Source organism: Rattus norvegicus, chromosome 19, assembly GCF_021556685.1.
Source record: "Rattus norvegicus strain SHRSP/BbbUtx chromosome 19, alternate assembly SHRSP_T2T, whole genome shotgun sequence".
Lineage (NCBI taxonomy): Eukaryota > Metazoa > Chordata > Mammalia > Rodentia > Muridae > Rattus > Rattus norvegicus.
The window spans coordinates 15,881,008-15,908,410 of record NC_141552.1 but is presented as its reverse complement, the minus strand read 5'-3'; the positions used below and the strand labels follow the sequence as shown (position 1 = coordinate 15,908,410).

Genomic DNA, 27,403 nt, shown 5'->3' with positions numbered 1-27,403 from the left:
CGTTCTGGATGAGGTTTGTGAAAATTCCAATATTGCAAAAAGCTTTATATAGGGCCCATCACATTACGGGTCACTATGCACTGTTCTATCTAAAATGGCTTAATCAGAACTGACTCCCATATAACACTTCCTGCAATCCTCATATGAGAAGCTTGAGCTTTTAGTTTTGACTTTTTCTTTTCTCGTTCTTTCTTATTTTTTGCTATATAAGTTGAGACAAAGATAGTTAAGGCCATTAATTTGCCCCCAAAATTTGAACTACAGATGTGATCAATCAGTGTTAGTGGGTGCATTCTATAAAGTATTTATTTTTTACTATGATAGATGCTTTTGTGTTTGGTGGGGTGGCCATTTCCCAGTGTACAGGTGCTGGGACCTTGCTCTATCCACTTAATGATGTTTATAGCCCCATTTTAGACGTTTCTGTGCCACCCTCTATATCTCTTGTGTATTTTATTTCTCTGATAAAAGCTCATGGTATATCTTACTCAGGCCTGTGAGCAGTGCTCCTTTGGCGACATTGGTGCAAAGAGCAGAACCTCACAAGCAGCATGAGGTTCCCTTCACTGGTGTCTCCAATATTGCATTTTCCTCTGCCAACTGGTCTCCACACTTTTCCTAGCACCTTAAAGACTTCAACTCTTTCTCCTAAGGAATTTTCTGGCAATTGTCGATTGCTAAGCACATGACTTCATGAGTGTTCCCCTAACACACACGCATGTTGTAACCTACCATGCAGACTATTTCTTGATGTGATATAAAGCACCCGTAATAATGAGACAGGAGAACTTTTGACTGCATATTCAAGCTGGTATGAAATCTCAGGAAGTTTTAATGGCTAACATTGGTGAATGAGGACAATTTGAGTTAGTGAGACATTTTTTGGGAAAGATTTGAAAGGAAACATTCATTTAGATGCATAGGAATTACTAAGGTTTTATAATCGAGCCTTGAGGAAAATTTGGCTTTGGAAGCAGGAGATGCTCAGTGGCTCTGCCCCAGGAAAGTCTCCTGGAAAGGGCACCTCTGCTTATGCTCAGTACAGGGAGAACATTAGCAGGAGGCAAAGTCTGCTCCCATGACATCTGCTGTCCCTTCTTGGACATTCTATTGTCTCCTAGAGAGTTCTTGGCATCCTCTGTGATGTCACCAGTGTTGTAGTGACAACCAGTGCCCTAGTTTCTCTCAGTCTGAGTCTGGCGGTTACAAGCTAAGACATGTTTTCCCGTCTTCGCAAGCGTTTTGGGAGGGGGAACGTCGATTCTGGAGAGACTAAAGTGAAGGAGTCTGGCCTTTCGTCTCAAAGTAATGATGGACAAAGACAGCACTTCTGGGGAATGTGGAGTAAGTTCTGGGCAGTATATTTTGAGCTTCCTGCCAGGGTGGCTGCAGGCTTAAGCTGACCTTTCTAGCAATGGGCCACAGCAACTGGAGCATCTGAAAAGGAATTGAATTTCCACGAATATCACAATTCCCTAAAGTCAAGGATTTCAGAACTTTAGTTTCCCCATCCCCACTGGGAGGATATGGTAAGGCAAATGCTATTATACTGTGAACTTCTGGTCTTTACTTTTCAGTTCATTTGCTCTGTTACATTGATATAATAACACCATCAGTAGTCATGGATGGTCCACCTTTTCTGAGTTTAGACAGGGCAGCAATGTATTTCACTATCATTGCTTCTTTAAATACAGTGGGTATCTGACAGTAGTAACAGGGAGAGATTGTGCTTCAGGCAATAATCTTATGTTCTTAGACCTTCTCCGATTTCTTCTAACTGGCAGGGTCATCGTTTGCTTTATATATTAGAGGTTGTATGTTACAAAAATTTTTCTACAATACCAAAACTATTTGGAACGTGTAGACCAAGATTCAGCCTGTAACCTATTCGCACTTCTGGGGCATTTGGTATTTCATATAGGGGAATTGATAAGTCTGTTGAACATGTCCTCAGTGGAAATGTGTTTTAAATCCAAAGTTGTTGGCCTAGAGTATCAGGGTAGGACATCTGAGTGTCTCCAATCACTCAAGTTTTGTGGATGGTGAATTTATCATCTGAGTTCTGAAACCACATGGGTGAGGGTCCTGAAACCAAGCTGTACCCTGTTCAGCTGATAATAATCCTGGAGAAGCCATCTCTGTGGTACATGTAAGCACGTGATGTCCAGCATAGGGAACACCTGGCTGCTTACATCTCTTGGTCTCTATAGAGTAGTGCGAGAACTGAGATCCCCTGAGGAGGTCTCTTAAGCATAGACCAATCGCCTAGCAGTGACACTGGGTTCCAGGCTTGTTCTCCTGTTTAGGCCTCACTGTGATCTATGTACACTCTATGCATTCTCCCCATGCAGGTTCACTTGTGTTCTTCTACCTACAGACGCTGGGATAGAAACATCTTCCCATGGCACTGACCTAAGCAAGAATCAGGCCATGAAGGAAAAGGAGAGGCTGATTAAAGAGCTGCAGCTCATTACCGAGGAGAGAAATGACCTGAGAGATCGCCTGAGGTTTCTGACAGAGAGATCCATGAAGAACAGGTATGAATCACACCAAATGCTCTTGTTTCATTCCTGGGTCTGCAAGGTCACCTTTTTCTTATCCTGTTAAGGTTTTGGGTTCTAGAAAGCTGTGCCTCCCTACCAACCTTTGCTAAACCTCACCTCCCATATAGTGGAGATTCAGAACCTTACCCTTCCTCAGGAGTGAGATTGAAAATGGACTCATCTGCTTCCACTTATTTAAAAGCAGAACTTGTGGTCTGAATGAAGAATTCAGGGATAAAGTCAGGAAGAGTGAGTTCCCAGTGTGCATTTGCAAAGCCCTTGACAGCTGGTGGCTTTGCAAGATTGTAATTGCAGTGAGTTTATGGTGAGTCTCTGTACTTGCTAGGCAGGGGACTGAGTGCTGGAAGATCCAGGCAGCAGCCTGGAGTAATATAGGACCCACCCTGAGTTCATATATTCCTAAATGCCGATGTTCATTGTATTCTATCATTTGGGGCCAGGCCACACTTCAGGCCAAATCCATATTATGAAGACCTGGAGAGAATGGAGGAGGAGGTCATGTCAATTCTGCACAACTTAGAGATGGAGAACACTGAGGTCCATGAGAACAACCATAAGCTGAAGAAGGAGATTACCTTCTCTAGGTAAGTCCTGGTCAGAAAGGCTATCACTTGTGGAATGGCCATTTCTGACTTTCTTTGTTCTGGATTGGACGGTCTTCAGCTCTGGTTCTATCTCTTGTGCTATTTACCCATCAGTGTTCCAGGGTCATTAGGACTCAGTTTTCAGTTCCATAAAAGACTGTTACTCATCCCAGGATTGTCTAGGCATCTTCAAAAGGCTCTAGAGAGAACAGTATTGATCGAAGTCAGCAGAAGTTTATTAGGCTGACCTGGACCTATGGTGTCACACCAGGTTTTACAAAAGTCAGTGCGTGGACCACATGGTTAGCTTGACCTTCTCTTGGTTCTACTGACCTCCTTTGAGGGTGTTGGCCCACTACTAATTGATGTTGGCCCCATGCATTGGGCTTTCATGGATAGTGGTAGATCCATGTTCTTTCTCAGAGGTGTGGACACTAATTGGTGTCAGGCCAAGCAAACAATTTATTCTTCCCCGAATTAACTCTTTATGGTTTGTGCAGCAGCCTTATATGTATCAAGATGCATTTTATTAAGTCTTCATGGGTATGTGGGACCTGGTAGAGTTAGTGGGACTTGGGAGTAGGAATGGCAGAAAGGGCCAGCATGATCTTACTATGCAGACTGTATTTCCAGAAACCTGCTCAGCCAGCTCCTGATGGAGAACACATGTAGGAAGAAGTTGGTCCCACTGAAGCAGGAGAGCAAGGAGGTACATCTTGATTGTGCACTGAACCAGAAATATTTGGTTGACTTCAACAAGAAAGATAAAGACCATCAACGGCCAGAACCAGCATTATCAGGTAGGGACGTGTTAGCTTAACAATATCTGATAAAATTTGCCATATTGATACATCTTTGCTTCTCTTACCACCTTTCTAATTTACACTCACAACCAGCCAACCACCTCATGTAATGGAATTGTTCATTGCTCTGCCTATGCACAAGTATTCTGGGATGTTAACGACTTTTCAGAAACTGAATTATTGTGCAAGCATATTTTGCTGCTCTTTTTGAAGCTGCAGTCTAGAAATGGTGACAGATGAATAACATATCTAAAATTGCATATCCATGTGATAGATTGGATCCTATGTAGAGTTTTGAACAATTTCTTGGTTCTTGAACAATTGACACTCTGTGGTCATGTGACCTCTTGTGTAGGAAGCACCTTTGGGATAAGAACCAAGTGCAAATGTCAAATTAGTACTTGTCATTGGCTTTAACCTTGGTGACATATGGACATCTCCTTTCTTCCTGCAACCCGATGAGGTCTCTTCCCATTGCCCTGTTCTTGGTTTGCACTGGTATAAGTCTGGGTCCCAGATTGGCAGCCCACATTACTGTGAGGCTTGCTGGAGATTTTGCCCTGCCCACAGAGTTAGCAACAATGATATCAGTTAAAAGGTCCATGTCGACTGTCCAATAGAACTGAGGTGGTAGAAGGCAGCATTCTGACAGCTGGCTTGCATTTCCCGACCAAATCAGTGTCTGAAAAACTGCCTTCCTCTCCCAGGTCTCATAAAGTGCAAGAGAGCTGGAATTGGACACACCCCAGTAAGAGAGCTTCCTGAAGAATAAGTTGCTTTCTCAGGAGTCCCTGATGACCAACATCCTGAATGGTAACAACATTTTTTGGATGAGTATTCATCCTCTGCGTTAATTTGTCATTTATTAGAGACCCTAAATTTATATACCACTAAGCCATCCTGACTGATTGAGGTCTTACTCACTTTCTTCTTCAGAAAACAGCACTTGAGAGACAACTTGGGGGACTGCCTTTCATTATTTGTGCTAGAGGAGAAACAGCAATACGTCTGTGCTTCTAAATGTTCGTTAAGAATATGCTGTTTAGAAATATTTTTGTTATGATTTTAATTGAAGTTTTCTTTTTGTTGTTTCATATTTATATGTTCTTGTTACTATTTTTACTTTAAAATATTTTTAAATATTTTTATTCATTTTAATCCTGTTTTGTTGTAAAAATGTATTTGTTATGAATAAAAATTGAATTCTATGTCTTGACTCTTAAGACTATCTTTCTTACTCAAGGGTTCTGTCCCTTCCTGTGGACCTAGAACTTACAGCTACAGATGGATCTCTGCATGTTCCATGGAGCCTGGGCTAATAAGTGAATTCAAAGTCACCAAGGTGTACCCAGTGTGACAGTGTCTTTTGTGTGGATAATGTGGCTGTGTCTCGGACACACACTTTATGATGTAATCACTGACACACTTTACCCAATTGTTAGGGTCCATGTGGTTCTTCTGAGAGAGCAGCAGATGCTCTACCCTGTGAGTCATCACCACAGCTCCTGCAGGTGGCTTTTGTTATTCCACATGAGGTGCTGTATTAGGTGGACAGGATCACCTCCAATTAAATAGAGAGATCTCAGGAGATGTGTGTTCACAGGGAACTTACTGAGGCGTGCGTGCTCAACGTGTTAGGTTGTCAGGCATCCCTACAGAGCTCTGGTGTTCCCACTGCTCATTGTGTGTCAGGATCATCCTCCAGCATCACTTAGTTTTCATATTAGAGCAGATCTTTCACCTATTATCAGTGATGACCATATGTATTCTGCACATCTGATAAAATACAGAATAGAAACTAGCTTCTTGTAGGCCAGATTGGCATAATCAGTTTTTTGATTGTTAGCAAGAAAATTATTTTAATCTAAGCAGTTTAGGAAGGAACCTCCAGAGCATCCATAGTGAGTGTAGCTTGCAGCTGTGAACACAGGTTTCTTTTGGAGAGAAGGCCTGTGCAAGCCCAACCTAGGTGGGACAGTTCAAGCTACCCTTTTTCCATGGCCAATCTGGGATCGTATTGAGAATGTATTTTTTCCAGGTGACTGATTTCCAATTTGTGGAATTGATCTAACTTGCTGAGAGTGGAGGTGACTCAGAGAGTTAAAGTACAGAAGGACCAATGCAGTATGTCCACAAAAGCTTGCTGTCACCCCAGGGCTTTTAAAAGCTCAGCAGCTAGAGAAGCAATGTAGTATTTGGTTACTCTCATGCTTAGGTCTAGTCATTCATTAAAAGCTGACCATGACACAAAAAGTGTCATCTGTGTCACAATACAAACTAGTTGTAACTAGATTCACCCCACACTATCACATCACCACCATATTTGAGGTTCTCAGTTACTATCTAAGAACCTGGAAGAGGCCTGGGTCTTGCTACACAAACTCATAATTTATGTCTTCATGACACTATGTGCTTTGTTCTGTTGATGCTACCATTGGCATACAACACCTTGGATACTTTGTGCTGACATCTGTGACCTGAGACAATAGTTCATGTCATCCTAACCTGAATAAACTGTCCTTAGAGTACAGTGTATTGGGAGGGGCCTTCTTTTCCTATGAGATACCAAAACATTTCCAGTCTTCAGTCAAGTCTGTCAGCCATTGTCCAGTGCCTGTCTTGAGATGTCCACCTTTTCAGCTGAGAGTCTTCATCCAGGCAGCTCTGTAATTCTGTAGAAGATTAATAGGGTTCCAGCCCTATTATTTAATTCACTGTGACTGTACTTGCCGAATATGCTCAAAGCCCTGTGATCCACCCTAGCCCTCTGTGCTTTAGAGAAAGAAAATAAAGAACCACATTGCACTTGAAGTTTCTCCTCCAACAAAAGGAGAGCCTGCATAGGGCCTTTAAGTAACTCTAAGCCCCAGCTTCCCCACAACTCCCTCCATCAATTCCATGATTGGTGTGTTTTCAGTACTACTCACTTTCTTCTGTGTGCAAAGAATGTGCACCATGTCAGTAAAGGGGGTGTGTGTGTGTGTGTGTGTGTGTGTGTGTGTGTGTGTTTGGTCCCTAGTGAAAACTGTCGAGATACATGCAGACTCATGCTACTACTGTCCCATGGTACCTTGCAGGGAACCCTGAAATGGTGTGCTACTTTAATACAGTCTAAACCGGGTGTGCATGGTTTCTGTAAGGTCACCACTACAGAGAGCAGGAAAAGCTTCAGTAGTCACATGGATGTGATCAATCAGTGTTAGTCATGCCCTTCCAGCGTGGTAGACTGCAGGTTGTCTGTCCCCATTACTTTGCTCTCTTGTGCCCAAACAATGCCAAGGTCAGGGCCATTGAGCCGTGAGGCAGAGGCTTACCACCCTCAGTTCTGCCTACGACCCCTAAGACTGTCTCTTTTGGGTGTGTGTGTTCTGGACACTCATGGATCCTGAGATCTCCGCAGCTGAGGTGAAACAGTACCGGAGCCATTGCAATGTGGGCACACATTTGGTTGTGGAGCTGGGCCACTCTTTGACATTTGGTGAGTAGAGAGACAACTGTTGGCTGAGCCTTTGGTGAACCGGATGGCCCCTGGCCACATCAGCAGTCAGCAGTATCAAAGCTGAGCTTTGTGTTTTATGTTCCATTTTGTCATCGCTGGTCAGTGTTCTGATGCCACAGCACATGGCTGGTCTCAATCTCCCCATGTGGCCACAATCCCTAATTGATATTGCCTCCACTTCCCAAGTGCCACTGGGATTTCTGTAGAACCCCTAAGGCAGCAGCAAGCAGGAGCTCCTGGCTATTCCCTCCCTGCTCTCTGCATCTGCATGTCGTTCTGTGTACATATGGCTATGTCCTCATATACTCTTGATGCCATGATACCTTAATAAACACTTGAATCATGCCCTGATGGCCAGTTTTCAACTGCTACCTGACACAATCTATAATCGCCTGGGAAATGAGGGACAGTCTGGATCAGACTGGCCTTTGAGCATGACTATGCGTGACTGTCTTCGTTGCTGTGGGAGATGCCAGGCAGCCTCTTTTCTGATCCTAGAGTCCCTATACCCAGCCACTTGTCCCCTCTACAGCCAGACCCTACTTCTGCTCCTAGGCACTGTCTTGGACTTCCTTCCCTCAGGTGGCTTCTCTCCTTTGGTTGCTACAGAAACCTGTTATGAGGACAGGAACAGGGAGTTAAGAGTTCAAAGCCATCTTCGCTTTGATGTTCTTTCTCAGAGGTCAGTGGGACACTTAAAGAGTTTTGTGTATACATTTTATTAAGCAAGGGACAATCATGCATCAGGCACAGGAAACTAACAGCACATCTACCGGACCTCCTTCAACACCTGGGCATCTCTTCTGGCCTGTGCTTCTGTGTGCTGAAACCTGGGGACCAACTTCCTGTGGGGTTTCCCAGGATGACTGTGCACATTACTACACTGACGTAAATCCTCAAAACTCACAAACAGCAACAGGACTGACCGCCACAGGAACGGTTCTCCATCAACAGATACCACAGGCCAGCAAGCAGAAGCATGGGCAGGTGGTGCTGTGGTTCACACACTTCTCTTTCCTCACTAGGGCAGGTGACCCACTGAAGAAAACAAGGAGGCAGCAGGATGGAAGAGGAAAACTACAACCCAGTCCTTGCATTAAACACCCAAGCACATTTAGACTAGAGGAGAGAAGTTTGCCAAGAATGAGGGCCACTTTGGACATCCATCATCAATAGCCCTGGCTGTCTAGGCCAGCATCAGATCCAGCCGTCTCCAGGCAGGTGTCCACCAGGCCCTCAAGGGCACTAAGAGCATTAACCATGAAAAATAGAGCAAGATCTCTGCCTCTTGCCTGCCTGACAGCCAAGCATGTGTATGCCCTGGCTATGCTCAAGCTGGGACCCCTGCTAGATATTAAGATATAGAGACCTGATAGTTGATTAGGACCCTGTTCGAAAAGGAAGATACAGGATATTTCCCTCTGGCATCCATATGTGCATGCATGGTTGTACAAGCTGGTAGAATCTCTCTCTCTCTCTCTCTCTCTCTCTCTCTCTCTCTCTCTCTGTCTCTCTCTGTCTGTCTCTCTCTCTCTCTCACACACTCTCTCTCTGTCTCTCTCTGTCTCTCTCTGTCTGTCTCTGTCTCTCTCTCTCTCTCTCTCTCTCTCTCTCTCTCTCTTTCTCTCTCTCAAAGTTTTGAAGCACAGCAGAAGAATCTCTGGGACTCTAAGCCTGAGCAACCTCATCTGTGAGCCACAGCTTCTGTGTGAGAGCTCCTTTGTGTGAGAGGCATAGGGTGACTGAGGAAGGTTGCTGGTGTCCATCCCTGGCCTGCATATGCATGCATACAGACACATGGACACATGCACACGCTGAGTTCCCCTCATCCAATCCTGAAATCTGAAAACACTGAATTTCAAATCCAGGCGTTCTCCTAACCTACACCTTCCCTCAGGAATTGGAGATGAGGCCTTGCAGGAATCCTCAACCAGTGAGACTGGCCCAGACCTTCTGAGATCCATTCTGCCCCAGGAGAACACAGCAGGTGGTATCAGGACAACACAGAAACTCAAGACTCCAGCCTGATGCAGGGACCGCCTGCTGGGTTAGGAGAAGACTCAGCATCAGGTTCCTGAATGAAAACATCACCTCTGAACACACAGGGTCGATGTGGCTATGCCTTCAAGGCATCTTCAGCAGCAGCTTAAATGGACTAGGGATGACTATGGGAATCTGCCTGCAGGGTGATGTGGGAATCCTTTTGCTAAGGCTTGATCGCTAGATGTTGCCACAGAAACCCTTGAACTCTTCTTGGAGTACAGTCCAGGCAGAGGCTGAACACAAAACATTCTGATTATGAACTGAGTTTAACAGATAATCCGGAACCTGAAGGCCACAGGTCCAAAGGTCTGCACTGCAGGGGTGAGGCATCACTGCAGGGATGACCACACAGTGCAGGGGTGAGGAGTCACTGCAGGAATGACCACACACTGCAGGGGTGAGGTGTCACTGCGCGGATGACCACACACTGCAGGGGTGAGGCATCACTGCAGGAATGACCACACACTGCAGGGGTGAGATGTCACTGCAGGGATGACCACACACTGCAGGGGTGAGGAGTCACTGCAGGGATGACCACACACTGCAGGGGTGAGGCGTCACTGCAGGGATGACCACACACTGCAGGGGTGAGGAGTCACTGCAGGGATGACCACACACTGCAGGGGTGAGGTGTCACTGCGCGGATGACCACACACTGCAGGGGTGAGGTGTCACTGCGGGGATGACCACACTGCAGGGGTGAGGTGTCTCTGCAGGGATGACCAGGAAGTTGACTGAGCTCCTCAGGGCTCTCCCTGTCCTGAATGTGCTTCCCTTCTAGGTGAGCACTGCAGCTTTCAGGGTGCTGAAGGTCTGTGTGGGCAGCAGTAGAAACTGCTAGCCTTGTTATTCACAGCTGAAACTATCACACAGGGCATTCCAGAAGTGAACACCACCAAAGTGGGGCCTTTCACAGCATTCTGGGTAGGATGGCACAAAGCCCCATGACAATTTCGCCTGTGATCCATACCAAATGTCTGCTGTCACTGCCTGTCTCTTAGGAGCCACCTGGATGATTCAGGGGATGGTCCTGAAGAAAAGGCTTGGCAAAATTGAGGTCTCCAAAGCCAGAGGAGCAGTGAGGAGGTGCAGGGGCCGTAGACCATGGAGACTGATATATGCTGATGTTAGACTACCCAGACTCATCCCTGTGTCCAAGTCTGGATGTTGGCAAAGGTCCCAACAGTGTCCTTCAGGATTCAGCTGTCTCCCTACTTGCCCTCCACCTAACCCACTTCCTGTGGTTCTGGGAGTCAAGGACTTCATCACCTTTTTCGTTTTCTTCTCATATTGCAGGTACTGTGACTCGACCACTCTTCCTCCTGCAGGAGACACATCATTTGTCACAGAACAGGACTGCTGCACCAGGAAGACCCAGAGCATAACCAGGACGCTACAATGAAAACATGACTGGCCCTTCATGCTGAATGACAGGAAAAGCACCCAGCCTTCTCTTTGTTGCAGACTGGATTCCTCAGCCTTCCTGTTATGAACAGGGCACTAGTACCCTTCACAGGATACTTAGTGTTTATAAGACATTTATAGAATTCATCTTGTATATAAGGCCATTGGGCTAGGAGCCAGCATCAAGGCATCAAGTAGGAGGAAATACAGAAACATTCTAGGAAGGGACAGCCAGGGGCCAGTGGGATGGCTCAGTGATTGAGGACCAGAGTTCAGATCCCAGCACCCACATGGATGTTCACAGTCATCTCCAGAATCAGATCTAGGGGGTCCCATGACCTCCCCAGCTCCCAAGCAGCTACATGTATGCGTCTTAGACACTTCATACTCACCGTGAAACAACCTAAGCCACAAAACATCCCACACCTTCTTGGATGGGCCCATCCCTGGGGGAGTCTTGTGTGTTCTGGGCTTCAACTCTAGGAAGGCTTGGCCTTGTTTTATAGGATGTCTTATTCCTTGTATCAGCAGAGAGAGAAAAAAAAAAAAAGATCCAGTCCTGGAACCCTAGAGGACACTGCCATGATGTCACTGCTGTGCTGGCATTGGCTTAGAGATATCTCCATGATCCATCCGAGTCACCTAGAGCTCAGGGAATGATGGAAAAGTCCATGTGAGTCCGCCCAGCGCTTGCAACCATGAGAAAGCTTGGAAAACACAGGGCACATGTGGTGTTTGATCCTGGGACAGTTCAACCCTCTTGAGCCTGCAGCTAAGACAAACAGTTACACTGGCCTGAGTGCACAGGCCAGATCTCAGAACCTGTTTGCCAACCATGGAACACTCTGGATCCCTCCTCACAGCTGGACCTTGATCTGCTACACCTCATCCACCCAAGCTTCTCAAGAAATGAAGCTACCAGGTTAATATAACAACTAACTGAAGGCAGCAAGAGCCTTCAGCCGCCCTGTGGCAGTAAGGTCAGTCCATAGGTCTCCTGTCCCTGTACCCTCAGTACCTGTGAGAGCCATGGCCACCTATTCCCTTCTGAGGTGAGAACAATTATACACACAACCTTGCTTTCAACAAATCCTGCCTTGGCCACTGGTGGGACCCTCATGAGATGCAGCAATCTGATGCAGGCCTCCTCAGACACTTTGGCTTCCTTTCTGGCTGCTGGAGCTTGGGCCCTCTGGCCTGGCCTAATGTAGGATCAGCAACATCTAACTCTGTTGGGCCTCAGCCATCCCACATTGGGGGCCCTGCTTCACTCCTAGGTGCATCCGTTTCCCACATCTCTCCAGTCTCTCCCTCATCCCTAATTCCCCTCGCCTCTCAGGCCCAGCCCTTCAGTCTCTGATGGAGACTGTCCTGGAAGGACAGGAGCCACTCCCCTGAGATACTCTCCCACCCCATGCTGCTGGACTCATCTCTACAGGCACAGCCTGCTGCTCCCTTGCCCCTGCAACCCACTTCCTAGCTCTGCTTCACACAAACACTCTAAGATCTCTACACTGGATTCCTGTTCTATTTTGCTCCCTCTCTGTCCTCCAGAAGTTCTGCTGCTCTCTCTCACCACAGCAGGACCCACCAAGACACTGCTCCTGACCCCAGCAGCCACCAGCAGCCCAGGTCATGGGGCTACTAACAGCTTTGGCCCAGGACTCAGGGCTCCTTCCTTCTTCAGTATCGAGTCCAGGCTGAGACCATCTGGCCTGCTGCTGGGTCCTTGAAACCCTCAGTCTCACAGCCTCTGGGCACTCTGAGCCCTAGTCCTTATGGCTAACAAGTAGCTGCCCAGTCAAGCAACATGGGCCTCACTGGCTTCCTGGTGTGCCATGATGCTTTCCCTGCATGGCCGGGGATGACTGCATGCTAGGATTATGTCTGGAACTAGACCTGCAGGTAACACCTGATGGGTTGGCCAGGCTGTCCTCCTACTCCTGTTCTCAGGAGATTCTCCTGACTAAGCCTCCCAAGTGCTGGGATGAGAAGTATGTGCCACCATGCCAGCTAGGGGTCTTCAGGTGTGATGAAAGACTGGGATCTGTGGCCCTGGTTACTTCCAAGAGTGGGGACACCAGTGTTCTGAGCATTCTGTCATCTGGGACTTATATTCCATGTACTTCACACGAACACTCTGAGACTTCTGCACTGGTTACCTGTTCTCTTTGAAACCTGTCTTCAGGTATCTGACAGTGGGAGTCTCCATGAAGTTTTTGTCACCCTGAGGATATGGCTATATTAATAAGCTCAGGCAGCATGCAAACACAGCAGAGGTTACAAACAAGACTACCAGGCTGGGGCCACTTAGTGATAGAGTGCTCCTTTGGCATGGTGAGGGCCCAAGTTCTCTTGCAACCAACATCTGCTGGGGATGTAGCTCAGTGATTAGGCACTTGCCTAGCGTATGTGAGGTCCTGGGCTCCATCCCTAGGACTAAACCCTCATCCCCTACCCTGAACTCACCAGGTCCAGGCATCACTGTCAATCCTGAGGGCTTGAGTTTGATCCTTAGGCCCTCTCTGATACAAAAAGAGAAAAAAACTCCCTTGATTTGTGTTTGACCCCCACATGTGTCATGCCCGCCCCACTTCGAGTGTACAATTAAGGAAAGCATGAGTAAGTGGTTGAGAGGCACACACTGCCCTTGCAGGAGACCCCAGTTTGCTTCTCAGCACAAACTGCATGTGACTCAGCAGGTCTCAGGGTGGAACTGGATATGTGACCCTGTGCTATAGCACTGTCCAGAGTGGTAAATGCAGCTTCTGAAGAGGAATGCAGGCCTGGCCTCCAGACCTCCACCTTCAAGTCCTGTCTGGAGAGCCTGATGCCCTGGCAAAAGAGACTCCTTCTCTCCAGAGGAGCACTGCACTCAAATGACACCTCAGTGATGAAAACTATCTGTCCCCAAAGGCATGCCACTGAGCAGAGATAGCCTCAGTCATGCACCTCTGCCCATCCCCAGTTCCTCATGTCAATAACTCAACCTTTCATGAACTAGATGGTAATGCTTGAGGTAGGATGATCAGTAGTTTACTGGCCAGTCTGGGCTGTATGAGATGCTCTCCCTGAAATCAGAGTCAGCAAGAAATTCAGCATGAAAGCTCTTTGTAAACAAGCTCAATGACCCAGTTCAGAGCCTGGGACCCCGCACAGTAGGATAAAGTGACTCCCATGGCTTTTCCTCCACCTTCAACACTCATGCTTTGGCATGCACACCCCTACAAGGAGATCAATACACATGGAATAAAAAATTAAACAGAAACATTAATGAAGACAATGCAGATAATGTTTTAAAGGATCCCGGGAACCCTCACTTAGCACTTTCCTTTCCTTTGTCTTGGGAACAGCACCTGCACCAGAGACTGGAAACTTCCTGCAAGAGAGAGAGGAGAGATGCACTGTTCATTCAGCTAGAGAGCTGTGCAAAGACCAGAGCCACCCTCCTTTTTCTGACAGTGGGAGCTGGGCCCAAGTGTGGGCTGCTCCTACTAGAGGCACCACAAGAAGAGGACCCCCTTCCTCAAACCTTCCTGGAAGTCAGAGCACTGGCTATGGATGTCCCTCAGTCCTCAGAGGACTCTCTTTCAGCGATGGCTCAGAGCCTGTTAGGACAGAGAGGGACCAGAGCTTCCCCCAAAGCAAGATCCCTGTCTTATCTGACAGGTATGAGGGCTTAGGGATGGGACAGAGGATGTGACAAGCTTACATGTAGCACAGGGCTAGGTTAGTAAGGCAATCAAAGAGGAAAGAATCCTGGAACATTCCTCATCTGTTCTTTGTGCTATGTTCATAGGGATGAGGGGCAGTGTGGGTAGAGGACTAGGACACAGCACAGCCTTCTCTGCACATGGTTAGCTTTCTAGGCTGCCTGGTCACTGTGACCAGCAAATTTTCAACTGTGCCATTCTACTACCAAGGCTGACACAACTGGTGCACCATGTAGCAATAGGACTTTACTGACTTAGCGACATTTGGAATCACACATTGATCATGTGTCACAGAAGAGTTTTTTTTTTTTTTTTTAAGAAAAGGATTTTAAAAAACTATTTATTTTGTCCATCTGAGTACGCTGTCCCTGTTTTCAGACACAACAGTAAAGGGTAGTATATGAGAGTAGAAATGGTTATGAGACACAATGTGTGGTTGCTGGGGATTGAACTCAGATCCTCTGGAAGAGCAGTCAGTGGTCTTAACCACTGAGCCATCCCTCCAGCCCCAGTATACTGTATTTTCAATGTTGTTTGTTTTTATTTCCTTTTTCACGTATGTCTGTATGGCGTTTCTGTGAGTACAGGTGTGTGTGTGCCTGTGTAAAGGTCAGAGACAAACTGAGCACAGGCCCTCACCTACCTCTCATCCATGGCTGTGATTGCTAGGCTAGCCCTTCCCCCTAATCCTAGAGACTGTCCACTTTAGGTTCATATTTCCCAGTAGGAAGGGCAGGATGACAGACACTACTGCATCCAGGTTTACGTGGCTTCTAGGGACCTAAACTGTTGTTGGGCTTGTTCAGCATGAAAATAAATCCCATTTCACAGCCCTGGCTGGGCCAGGCAGCGCACAGGTCTTTGCTGCTCTTGCAGAAGACTTGGGTTCAGTCTCCAGCACCCGGGTCAGGTGGCTCACAACCACCTGAGACTCCAGGTCCAGGGACTTCCAACCTCTTTCTGGATAAACCTACATGGCAAAAGCAGGGATGGGAGCTGGAGGTTTCTGGTGTTGGCTTCTCCCTGCTGCAGGGGGCAAATCATGGGCATGTGAAACATATAACCCTGTAATTCTACAAAGTGCAGAAGCTCCTGAGGTCCCTCATGGTGCCCTAGAGCCTGTCCACCACTCATGGAGGCTTCGGGAACATGGCTTTTTCCTGACCTGTGTGCACTGTGCATCCTCACTCTCTACCCCCTGCTTTTCGGGGTTGGAAGTCTCAGGTGTAGGAGGCGCCTACCATAGGCCTCTTCTCTCAGCATTTCAGCATTTTACCCACTTGACCTTCACCAAGCATCCTTTGCTCTACACAGTTACCTCAGCCTGTGACCCTCATCCTCCAGACTCTTGTGAAGCAAACACCCATGGGTGTGCAGCTCTCATAGTTAGCCAGGCTAAAGGGGAAGGCAGCAAATCCTTCATGAACTCTACAGCTCCTAAGGCCTAGGAAAATGTCTATACCGGGGCTAAACTCATGCTGACCTGTAAGACTACATTTTTCCTTTAAACAGAAGGATGTGTGGTGGTGTGGCACAGGCCTTTGATCCTAACACTTGGGAGGCAGAGGCAGACAGATTTCTGAATTCCAGGCCATCTTCCTCTACAGAGCTAATTCCAGGTCAGCTACACAAAAAACAACACTGTCTCCAAGAGTAAATCAAAAAGAGAAAGAAAGAAAGAAAGAAAGAAAGAAAGAAAGAAAGGAAGGAAGGAAGGATTCATATTTTGTATACAATGAGATGCCTGCCTGTCTATACCTGAACCACCATGTTAACTATAACTCTTGTCACATCTGTATTAATTCAAATACTGAAGGCCAAATGGTTAAATCTTAATGACTATACAGTTGGGGGGTGGTGCTGAAGAGATGGTTGGTTTAGTGGCTAAGAGCAGAAGACCAAGGTTCAGTTCCCAGTGGCCACATGGTGGCTCCTATTAACCTGTAATTGCAATTCTAGGGAATCAGTCTGGACTTCACGGGCACCACACATACCACATGGTGCACAAGCATTTATTAGGTGAAGCACTCAGGCCCATAAAAATAAGTAAATAAAATATATGATTAACAGACACTGTGATTCAGGAAGTTCTTAGTGACTTTGGTTATCATTTCTCTCTCCTGGAGACCTGTCTTCCTCATGGCTCGGCCTCCCTGGCTTCAAGGACATTCCCTAGCTCTGTGGAGCATGAAGTACTCAACACCATAAGCCAAGCATTGCAAAGCCATCTGCACCTTCACTGCTACACCTTCTCCATGGCTGTGTCTAAAGGGAGAGACTTGGAATCCCACAGATGCAAGGACAAACCTGTTGGGCTATATGAGCCCAGCCACCCAATAGTCAGATCTACTCCTGTCCTTGGCTATGGCATGAGGCTCTTAAGACAAATTAATCTGAAGGATCTCAACAGCTATGCTGTTAGACCTCTCATTGCTCTGCCCAACCTACAAGCTCCTTTACTGGCTCAAATTCACACCCGAACTCCTCTCCTGCCTCAGCCACCATCAGCTCTTCTACTCCTCTCCACCTGTGCTCTGAATAATCCACACTAAGGTGGACGTTAACCTCTTGTGGACCTCCAGACGTATGCTTGTGATTACTCTTCATTGGCTGTTTTGTATAGGTAGGCGGGTTCTTCTAGTCTCATGCAGAACACTGCTCACACATTTTGGAACTTACAACACCCTCTTGATTGAGAATCCTGACTAATGACTGACTGAACCTTCCATGCCTGAAGTCACCCTCTGTCTCCCAGTCCGAGATGAGAATCCCCACCCTAACCCCATAGTGTCCAGTTTCATCTCAGAAGCTAGACTCTGCACTGCCCATTACCTTTTGGTTCTCTCCCTCTAATTCTGTTAAATAGTTCCTCTCTTCTTTAAAACAAATTCATTTTGTTGTTTATTTTTTGAGACAGGGTTTCTCTGTTTGGCCCTGGCTATTCTGACAGGCTCTCTGTAGATCAGACTTGTCAGGAAGCCAGATATCTGCCTGCCTCGGCCTCTTAAGCACTGGGATTACTGGATTGTGCCAGCATGTTTAATTAAAAATTAATTAGTGGCAGTGCATGTTGGCACATGCCTTTAATTCCATCCGTTGGGAGGTAGAGGCATTGTGAGTTCCAGGACAGCCAGGGCTATAAATTAACACCTTGTCTCAAAGAAAACAAGCCAAAAATGAAACAAAAATGTTGCAATATGGTCTTCAGTATGTAACTGAGTCTGTTCTTGAACTCTGAATCCTCCCACTTTCACTCAGGTGCTAATCAGCAGGCTTCTGTCTTGACTTTCACTGCGCACTCAGGGCTGCCAGGACTGTTACCTCTCCCAGTGTAACTCCTGACTCTCTCATCAGCATCATCACAAAACTCCTGCTAAGAATTAAGGAAACCTGAATTCTAAGGAACAGTCGGAGCTCCAGTATTTCCAAAGCTCACTCTAATACAGATGGATCCTATGCTGCAGTAAAATGGTCACAGCTGGAGGTCTTAATTCCAGGACTTGGGACAGAGGGGTTGGAGGATCTTGAATTCAAGGTTATTTTTATGTTACAGTGTTGCTCAAAGCGAGTTGGGCTGCTACAAGATACCCTGTCTCAAAACTATACCAAACACACCTAAAATGAAACAGAGGAGTTTGAGTGGGCACAGATGGGAAAGCTCGGCACTTTATGGCTAAGCCACCTGCTGCCAGCACCAAAGTCCATGCACAGCCCCAATTCTGAGCTGTGTCTGGGACCCCACTTAGGAGCACGCACCAAAGTAGCTCAGATCCAGGGCTTTTGGTCTAAGAGGAATTTAGGCAGTCACACTTTGGATGCCAGTTCTCCAGCTCAACTGCCTGTCAGCCCAGGATCTGGTCTTAGTCATGGCTTGGCATCCCTAAATTCCTCCCAGCTGTGCTCTGAACTCACCCTGTGCCCCGTTCTGATGAATCTGCCATTCTCCACGGGAGTAGCCTCAAGAAGTCCCTCACATCTGAAGCACCACTCTGAGTGCACTAAATACTGCAGGGGAGGGGCGTGGCCAGCAGAGCACCCACCCCTTTCAGCTGTAGAACATTTAGCTCTAGAGTGAGCACTGCTGTGCATTGTGGACCTTAAGGAGTATTCCAGCCTTGGCCTGGGAAGAGCCGTTGACACCCACACTTTCTGGGGTGACATTGTCTCCTGAGGATAGAGTCAGGTCAGGAGCGGCAACTGATGTTCTCGAGAGACAAACTTTCTTCACCTCCTGCCCATGCTGGCCCTAGGATCTGGGCTTTTTGGGTGACATGAGTGTTGAGCCCCCCAGGTAGATGGGTTTTCAGGGGTCAGGTGGTTATTGTCACCAAAGGTATCCACAAGGATAAGTCATACTGTACTAATTCCCATATTAGATCCCTTCTCATGGGTCACAGAGGTCGTGCTGGGTCCTAAATGTGGACCCAGGTTCCTGGCACTTTTGAAGAGACTGGTCAGGGCGCAGGCTTCAGGACATTTTGTTTGAATTATTTTGGGGGATTTTATTTTTACTGTTGGGGGCAAACCTAGGGCTGCCATGTGCTGGAAAAAGGCTTTGCCACAGCTGTAGATCATCCCTAATTATAAACTCCTAAATTCTCCCAATCTTGGAACTTTCTAGGTCCCTCACATGATGCAACCTTTGGGGGATTCCTCACATAGAATCATGGGGTGGATTGCATCCCAAAGAGAGACAGTGGGAAATGTTCCCCAGTGTCTGCCTGTGGCTGTGGTGATGAGAGTGGATGTAGTGACCAGTGGATGGCAGGGCCCATGTGAAACCCTTTTGGTTTCCACTTGAGTGGAATCTTCCCCATGCCTTTTTTTTTTTTTCTTGAAACACAGGTTGGCCTGGAACTTACAGTCTTCCATCACCCTTACTCAGTTTCCCATGACTGGGATCACAGGCTTAAATTACTATGCCCATCTTTCTTTTTTTGTATTTATAAATCTTCTAAAACCCAGAAGGATCTAGAATTTAAAATTTTGCGATCCAAGGCATTTCCAACAGGGGATTCTTGACCTAGGAGTGTCCAGACCAGTGTTTATTGTGTGGCTACTTCATTCCCATAACAGCTTATGTTTGACAAAGAGTTCCAAGGTGTGATGTCACTGGGCATCAGGCAGTGTCCCAAATAGCAGCACTGACTCAGGTTGTAATTTAGGCTGGAGAAACTTACTAGGACCCTGGTAATCCTAGCACCCTGGGGCCTCACATGTCCTTAGTCTGATCTAGTGATGAATCAACTGCTCTTGAGGGTGGATTGGAATTCTAGTCACTGTGAGGCAGGAGCATTAGTATCCTACAGCCACTCTGGGCTCCATAGGAAGACCCTGTTTCAATATAAAAGGGGTCACCTGCGAGTTCTTACTGTCTTCCCTGAGGCCTTCCTGCTGGAGTTAGAATAGCTGTCTCACCAAGTTGAAGTAGAGGGCAGAATGTTGGTGCCTTCTATAATGAGGACTAGTAACAGATAGTCTATGGAAATTCTAGAAAGTTCTACAGGTATTTATGTCCTGTGCATGGGAATTGCTGGCTTCCCTGTGTCCTTTGCCTTTAATTTGCAGTCCATGGGGCACCTGGGAATGAACCAAAACCAGGCTGCACACAGAGCTTGTCCCATGATTCTCACTTGCACCCAGTGCCTGCCTGATTGTCATAAGTCTGACAGAGCCACTGTATGCTCTCCTGACACCTGCAGAGAGCAGTATATGGGACCCTACCATCCCCACACTGCCCATCAGTGTCTACAATGTCCCTATATGGCACTGAGATGATCTAAGCTGCTTCCGGCCTATGTGCTGCCTCAGAATCTGACCATTCCTAATTTCCTCCTCTCACACCCACACTAGAAGCCCTGTACACACACTAGCCCCAGCTGGCCTGTTGCCTACTGACATCTCATGGACTCTGCCCCAGTCCCCTGCCCTTCCCTGCCTTGCCCTGCTGTGCCCTGCCCCAAACCCCTGCCCTGCCCCAATGCCCTGCCCTGCCCTGCCACAATCCCCTGCCCTACCCTGCCCTGCCCCAATCCCCTGCCCTCCCCTCACTCAGCTGACAATGTGGACATCTCAAGACAGTCACTGGACAATGGCTGACACACTTGTCTGAAGACTGGAAATGTTTCTCGATCTTGGAGAGGAAAGAAGGACCCTCCAACTACACTGAACTCTAAGGAAGTTTATTCAGGTGAGGGATGACAGGGACTGTTTTGTCTCATGTCACACATGTCAGTAGAAAATATCCTAGGTATTGGATGGCGCTGTTAGCATTAACAGAACAAAGCACATAGTGTTGGGAAGGATAATAAATTATGAGTAGGATTAGAAAACCCCAAGCCTCTTCCAGGTCCTAAGAGAGCAAAAAATACCACCAAACATAGCATTAATGTGATAGAATCTAGTTACTAGATTCTAGTGTGATACCTATGACTTTTTGTGTCATGCTCAGCTTATAATGACTAGAGGACTTAAGCTTGAGAGTCACCAATGCCTCTCCCTTGCTTCTCTAGCTGCTGAGCATTGAAGAGCACTAATGAGACAGCATCTGTTTGCAGACGTACTGGATAAGTCTTCTGCACTTTATCTCTCTGAGTCACCTCCACTCTCAGTAAGTCAGTTTAATTCCATAAATTGTAAATGAGTCACGTGGAAAATATACTTTCTCAATACGATCACAGATTTCCATGTAAAAGGTGAAACATGAACTATCCCACCTAAGTTCTGGGCTTGCACAGACCTGCTCTGCAAAAGAAACATGTGGTCACAGCTGCAGTCTGCATTCACTATGGATGCTCTTGAGGACCTCCCTAAACTGCATAGATTAAGATAATTATCTTGCTTTCTATCAAAAGTATTCATTATGCCAAGTTGGCCTGTAGAAGGAGGCTAGTCTCTTCTGTATTTTATCAGATGTGCATAATCTATATGATCATCGATAGTAAGTGAAAGATCTGTTTGGAATTGAAACTGAGTGATGCTGGAGGATGATGCTGAATGCACAATGAGCAGTGGAGGCACCAGAGCCCGGTGTGGATGCCTAGCAGGCTACCACATTGAGCAGGCACCCCTCAACCACCTGTACATACAAATCTCCTGAGATCTCTCTCCTAAATGGGAGGTGATCGTGTCCATCTAGTATAGCACATGCCCTGGAAGGACAAAAGCTACCTACAGGAGCTGTGGTGATGGCTCACAGGTTAGAGCATCTGCTGCTCTCTCAGAAGAACCACATGGACCCTAACAATCATCTACAATGGCGAATGCTATTCCCTCTTTTGGATCATGAGGGAAATGCACTCAGGAGTGGCCCAGACATACATTTGAAAAAAAAAGATCCATTGAGTTAAATGATAAAAATAAATATAATCAGCAACAATAAAAAACACAGCATATGAATGATCAAATGAAACAGCACCTATAAAAACCTATTTCCCAAAATGACGTTGATGGTTATTATCTTTGTGGTTTAATACTAATGCTGTATTGTAAGAAAAACCGAGGCACATGGTTCTCGATTAGGATTATTCTATATTCCTTTGTGAAAGTTGTCATTTTTTTCTGCAGCTCTACAGGCATGAGTGTGTGTTACTCAATATCTGGGCAAACAGTCAATAAGGAATGGGTGTTGTAGACTGATATAGACTAGGATGAGCAGAATACATGACAGCATGGATACAGTATGTCAGTGATTACATCATAAAGTGTGTGTCCATAAAAAAAGTCACATTATCCACACAAAAGACACTATCTCCCTGTGTACACCTTGGTGGCTTTAAATTCCCTATTTACTCATGCTGCCTGGACCATGCAAAGAGCCATATCCAGCTGTCAGTTCTAAGTCTACAGGAGGGGAAAGGACCCTTGAATAAGATGGTCTTAAGAGTCAAGAGTTACAAATCAATTTTTATTCATAAGGAATACAATTTACAAAAAACAGGCATAAAATGAACAACTAAAATGGTATAAAAAATGAAAAACAGTAAGAAGAATATATAACTATGATATAACAAAAAGAAAACTTCAATGAAAATCATAACCAAAAATATTTCTTAACAGCATTTTCTTAATGAACATTTAGAAACACAGTTGTAGTGCTGTTTCTCCTCTAGGGAGATGTCAAGGCAGTCCCCTCAGATGTCTCTCAAATGGTGTTGTCGGTATGAGAGAGGAGAAAGACCTCAATGAGACAGGCTGGCATACGGATACATAAATTTAGGGTCTCTATACAATGAGGAAATTAACTGAGAAGAAGAATATTCTCCCCAAAAAAGTCTTTGACTGTTGAGGATTGTCGTCAGCAGGGAACTCCTGACAGAGAAACTCACTCTTCAGGGGGCTGTCTTCTTGGGATCTGTCCTATTCCATGTCTCCTGCAGTTCCTGAGACCTGGGAGGAGAAGGCAGCTATTAAGACACTGATTTGGTGGGGACACGCATACCAGGTGTCAAGTTGCTGCCTTTTGTCCCTTCAGCTGCATTGGACAGACAGCACTGATCTTTTCACTGAAATCATTGCTGATATCTCTGCAGCCTGGGGAAAGTCACCAACAACCCTCACAGTACTGTGGGAGAACAAGCTGCTCCTCAAACTTCTACCAGTGATAACCAAGAACGGGGAAAGGAGAAGAGACCTAACTGGGTTGCAGGAAGAAAGTAGAACGCCACATGATACTGAGATCAAAGCCAATGACCAGGACTCATTTGCCATTTGCACTTGGTTCTTATCCCTACAAGGTGCTTCCAACCATCACATGACCCCTGTATGACCTTTGTCACACGACCAAGAACTCGTTCAAAACTCTTCATAGCATCCAATCTGTAATAGGGAGATGCAGTCATGTGATATGTTATTCCTCTGTCACCATTTCTGGACTGCAGTTACAAAAAGGGCAGAGAAGTGTACTTGCCCATAATTCAGTTTCTGAAAAGTGGTTAACATCCCAGAATACTTGTGCATAGACAGAGCAATGAATAACTCTATCACATGAGGTGGGTGACTGATTGGGTGTGGGGATATTAGAAAGATGATAGGGGAAGCAAAGATGTATCCAATAGGCAAATGGTATCAGACATTGTTAATCTGACTCAGCTGCTTGTTCCTACCACATTTTGCTGGGTCTGGAGGTTGCTGGTATTCTCCTGTTTGTCTTCATCATTCGGGTTCAACTCAAACAAATATCGCTGTACCTCCTTGCTCTCCTGCTTCAATGTGACCAACTTCTTCTTCATACATGCCTGGTCCATCAGGAGCCGGCTGTGCAGGTTGCTGGAAACACACTCTGCATAGTAAGATCCGAAACCTCTTCCTCCCATTCCAACTGCCAAATCCCACAAAGTCCACCAGGACCCAGATAACCATAAAGACTTCATAGAGTACATCTCCATACATGTAAGGCTGCTGCACAAACAGCAAATGGCCAATCCAGGGAAGAATAAATTGTTTCTGTGACCCAAGCACCAATAAGAGTCCTTGTCTCTCCAAAAGAACAAGGGATCTACAACTACCCATGAGAGCCCAATGCATCGGGGCAACATCAATTAGTAGGCGGCAAATAACCACAAGAGGACAGTAGAACCAAGGGAGGTCATGCAAACCATGTGGTCCACACATTGAGCTTTGTTAAACCTGGTATGACCCCAGAGCCGCAGGTTGGCCTAATAACACTCTGATGCCTGAATCAGTGTAGTTCTATCCAGAGCCTTGTAAAGATGCATAGACACTGTGGTGATAACTGACAGTCTCTTATGGAACTGAATCTGAGTCCAAAAGACCCACGGCACAGTGATATTTAAACAGCAGAAGAGATGGACCCAGAGCTACAGGCTCTCCAGTCCAGAACAAAGAGAGGCGGGAATGGATATTCCACAAGTGATGGGCCCTTCTGACAAGTACTTACCAATAGAAGTTAATCTCCTTCTTGAGCTCCTGAAATTTCTCACGATGTTCAATGTTCTTTGTGTCTAAGTTGTGCAGTAATGACATGACCTCTTTCTCCTTTATCTTCAAGTTTTCATAAAATGGATTTGGCCTGAAGTAGGGGCTGGCCCCAGGAAGATAGAACCCAATGAACATCGAGGTTTAGGATTATAGGAACTCAGGCTGTGTCCTGTACTACCCCAACCCTGGAAGGACACTTTCTGAATTCTACATATTTGGATCTTCTTCAGCTTCAGAAACTTGGAATTGTGTGCCCAGGACAACAAAAACTAAGCACCCAGATAAAGGGTTCCCTGGCTCACATTTTTCAATCAGGAGGGCTGGATCTGCATTCAAACCTGTTATGCTGTCAAGAGCCTAGGCCACAGAGCTTACCCAACCACACACACACACACACAAACACACACAGACACACACACACACACACACACACACACACACACACATCCAGAAACCTCTGATTTCATTTTTCCTGTTTTGACAAATGGAATGCTACAAGCCGAATAACTAATATTCTAGAGGCAGACAGTACACATAATTCTGGAGATGAGACCAGATATTGCCACAAACTTATAATCTGCCCAAGGCATACAAATGTATAGACAAATGTGACTACACAGGCAAAGAACTGTGCTGTTCTGCACACACAGACACACAAACTGGGGCACACCCACAAGAAAAGAAAAGTAAGGTCTCCAGCTCCGAAAAAAAGAACCAAAAAAAAAAAAAAGAAGAAAAGAAAAGTAAACAGACTCAGAGAATGAGAAAGAGAGACAAATATGGAAAGAGCACAATGAGAATCAGTAGAAATGCATGCACCATTACTGTCTCAGAGTGTAAGGCACAGAGACAAGAAGGAGCAGGCCAGAGCCTCAGGCCTTCTACTTAAGCATTGATATGAACACAGGGACCTGTCACCTAAGGCTGCTGCCAGGAGATGATAGTGTTCAGTCACCTTCCTAGCAAGTACAAACACTCTCCACAAACTCACAGCACCTAGAACCTTGCAAAACTACCACCTGTCAAGGGCTTTCCAATTGTACACTGGGAACTCATGCTCCAGTGACTTTATCCCTGAGTTCTTCACTCAGATTGCAAGTTCAGATTTTCAACAGGCAGAATCAGAGAGTCCATTTTCAATCTCACTCCTCAGTAAGGGTCAGGTTCTGAATCTCCTATCTATGGGAGATGAGGTTTAGAACAAGGTCGTTTGTTTGGAGCAATGCATACCTCTTGCTCATGGATCCACCTGTCACATAAAGGAGGCGATCTGTCAGCTCATTTCTCTCCTTGGTAGTTAGCTCCAGTTCTCTATTCAGCCTCTCCTCTTCCTCGTTGGCCTGCACCTTGTTTAGGACATTTTCAGGGGATGACGTCTGTCTGCAGGCCGCTGTAGGTAGAAGAACACAAGTGAACCTGCATGTGGCGAATGCATAGAGCATACACAGACCACAGTGAGGTCCAAACAGGAGAACATGCTTGGAAGCCAGTGTCACTGCAAGGAGTTTGGTCTATGTGTAAGAGGCATCCTAAGTGGATCACAGTTCCCCCACTACTATATAGAGACCAAGAGATGTAAGCAGCCAGGTGTTCCCTATGCCCGCCCACACAGGCTTACAAGTACCAGAGAGATGCCTTCTCCACGATTATTATCAGGTACGCAGGCTACAACCTGGTTTCAGGACCCTCACCCCTCTGGTTTCAGAAGTCAGATCATCAGTTCAGCATCCACAATGAATTGATTGATCAGGGATACTCAGACATCCTACACTGTTACTCTAGTCCAATAACTTTGCATTAAAAAGTCATGTAGGGGGAGGACATGGTCAACAGATTTATTAATTCCCCCTACTGAAATGACAAATGCCCCAGAAGTGCCAATAGGTTACAGGCTCTTTCTCTACCTGCTCCATATAGTTTGGCTACTGTAGAAAAATATCTGCCACACAGAACCTCTAATATATGAAGGTAAGATTGGCCCCGTCAGCCAGAGGTAGTCAAAGGAGTTCTAAGAATATAAGGTCATGCCAGGAGCACAGTTCTCTCCCTCTTACTACTGTCAGATAGTCACTGAATTTAAAGAAGCAATGAAAGTGAAGTACATTGATGCCCTGTTTAATTCAGAAAAGTTATACCCTCCATGACTACTTATGGTGTTATTATATCAATTTAACATACCGAATGCACTGTAAAAGTAAAGACTAGAAGTTCACCCAATAATAGCATAGTCATTGCCATATCCTCCATGTGGTTATGGAGAAACTAATAATGTGAAAACCTTGACTTTCAGGAATTGTGATAATCATGGAATTCAATATCTGTGGAGATGTTCCAGTGGTTGTGGCCCATTGCTATAAAGGCCAGCTGAAGGCCCCCACACTCACCCCTGAGAGGAAGCTCAACATACACTGCCCAGAACTTACTCCACATTCCCCATGTCCTGTGTCCATCATTACCTTTAGGTTTCGTTTGCTTCACTCTAGACTCTTCTCTATCAACATCAACTCTCCCAAAGCGCCTGAGAAGACGGGCAAACATGTCTGTGGATATATCCTTTGGACACTAAGAGAAAAAGTAGGGAATTGGTTGTCACAACGATACTGGTGACATCACAGGGATTCCAAGGTCTCTCTAGGAGACAATAGAATGTCCACGAAGGGACTGCTGATGTCACGGAGAACAGACTTTGCCTCCCTGCTAATGTTCTCCCTGTACTGAGCAAAAGCTGATGTGCCCTTTTCAGGAGACTTCCCTGTGGCATAGCCACTGAGCACCACATGCTTCCAAAGCCAAATTTGGCTCTAGGCTTGATTGGAAAAACCTAAGTCATTGCTATGTACCTAAATGAGTGCTT

General features: G+C 46.1%; 2 protein-coding genes across 2 annotated transcripts; one reads left to right on the top strand and one right to left on the bottom strand.

Annotated features, from left to right (window-relative positions):
- The first annotated feature begins 1,192 nt into the window (after positions 1-1,192).
- On the top strand, positions 1,193-5,157 carry LOC147998871 (disks large homolog 5-like). The gene is made up of 6 exons (XM_087595806.1): positions 1,193-1,344; positions 2,378-2,537; positions 3,005-3,148; positions 3,782-3,948; positions 4,659-4,764; positions 4,888-5,157. The coding sequence occupies exons 1-5, from the start codon at positions 1,218-1,220 to the stop codon at positions 4,721-4,723; spliced, it is 663 nt and encodes a 220-aa protein (XP_087451932.1). The 5' UTR covers positions 1,193-1,217; the 3' UTR covers positions 4,724-4,764; positions 4,888-5,157.
- Positions 5,158-22,498: 17,341 nt separating this feature from the next.
- On the bottom strand, positions 22,499-27,142 carry LOC147998870 (disks large homolog 5-like). Its single transcript, XM_087595944.1, has 5 exons — positions 27,006-27,142; positions 25,780-25,939; positions 24,509-24,652; positions 23,715-23,877; positions 22,499-22,998 (listed from the first exon to the last, which is right to left on the bottom strand). Exons 1-5 carry the CDS (start codon positions 27,085-27,087, stop codon positions 22,969-22,971), a joined length of 579 nt encoding a protein of 192 aa, XP_087452070.1. The 5' UTR covers positions 27,088-27,142; the 3' UTR covers positions 22,499-22,968.
- Positions 27,143-27,403: the final 261 nt, after the last annotated feature.

Coding starts and splice junctions, on each gene's coding strand:
- LOC147998870 (XM_087595944.1), bottom strand. CDS start 27,087: ATGTTTGCCCGTCTTCTCAGGCGCTTTGGGAGAGTTGATGTTGATAGA. Junction 25,940..27,005: donor GAAGCAAACGAAACCTAAAG/GTAATGATGGAC, acceptor TTCTACCTACAG/CGGCCTGCAGACAGACGTCA. Junction 23,878..24,508: donor AAGGAGATTAACTTCTATTG/GTAAGTACTTGT, acceptor GTGTGTTTCCAG/CAACCTGCACAGCCGGCTCC.
- LOC147998871 (XM_087595806.1), top strand. CDS start 1,218: ATGTTTTCCCGTCTTCGCAAGCGTTTTGGGAGGGGGAACGTCGATTCT. Junction 1,345..2,377: donor GCACTTCTGGGGAATGTGGA/GTAAGTTCTGGG, acceptor TTCTACCTACAG/ACGCTGGGATAGAAACATCT. Junction 2,538..3,004: donor GAGAGATCCATGAAGAACAG/GTATGAATCACA, acceptor ATTTGGGGCCAG/GCCACACTTCAGGCCAAATC.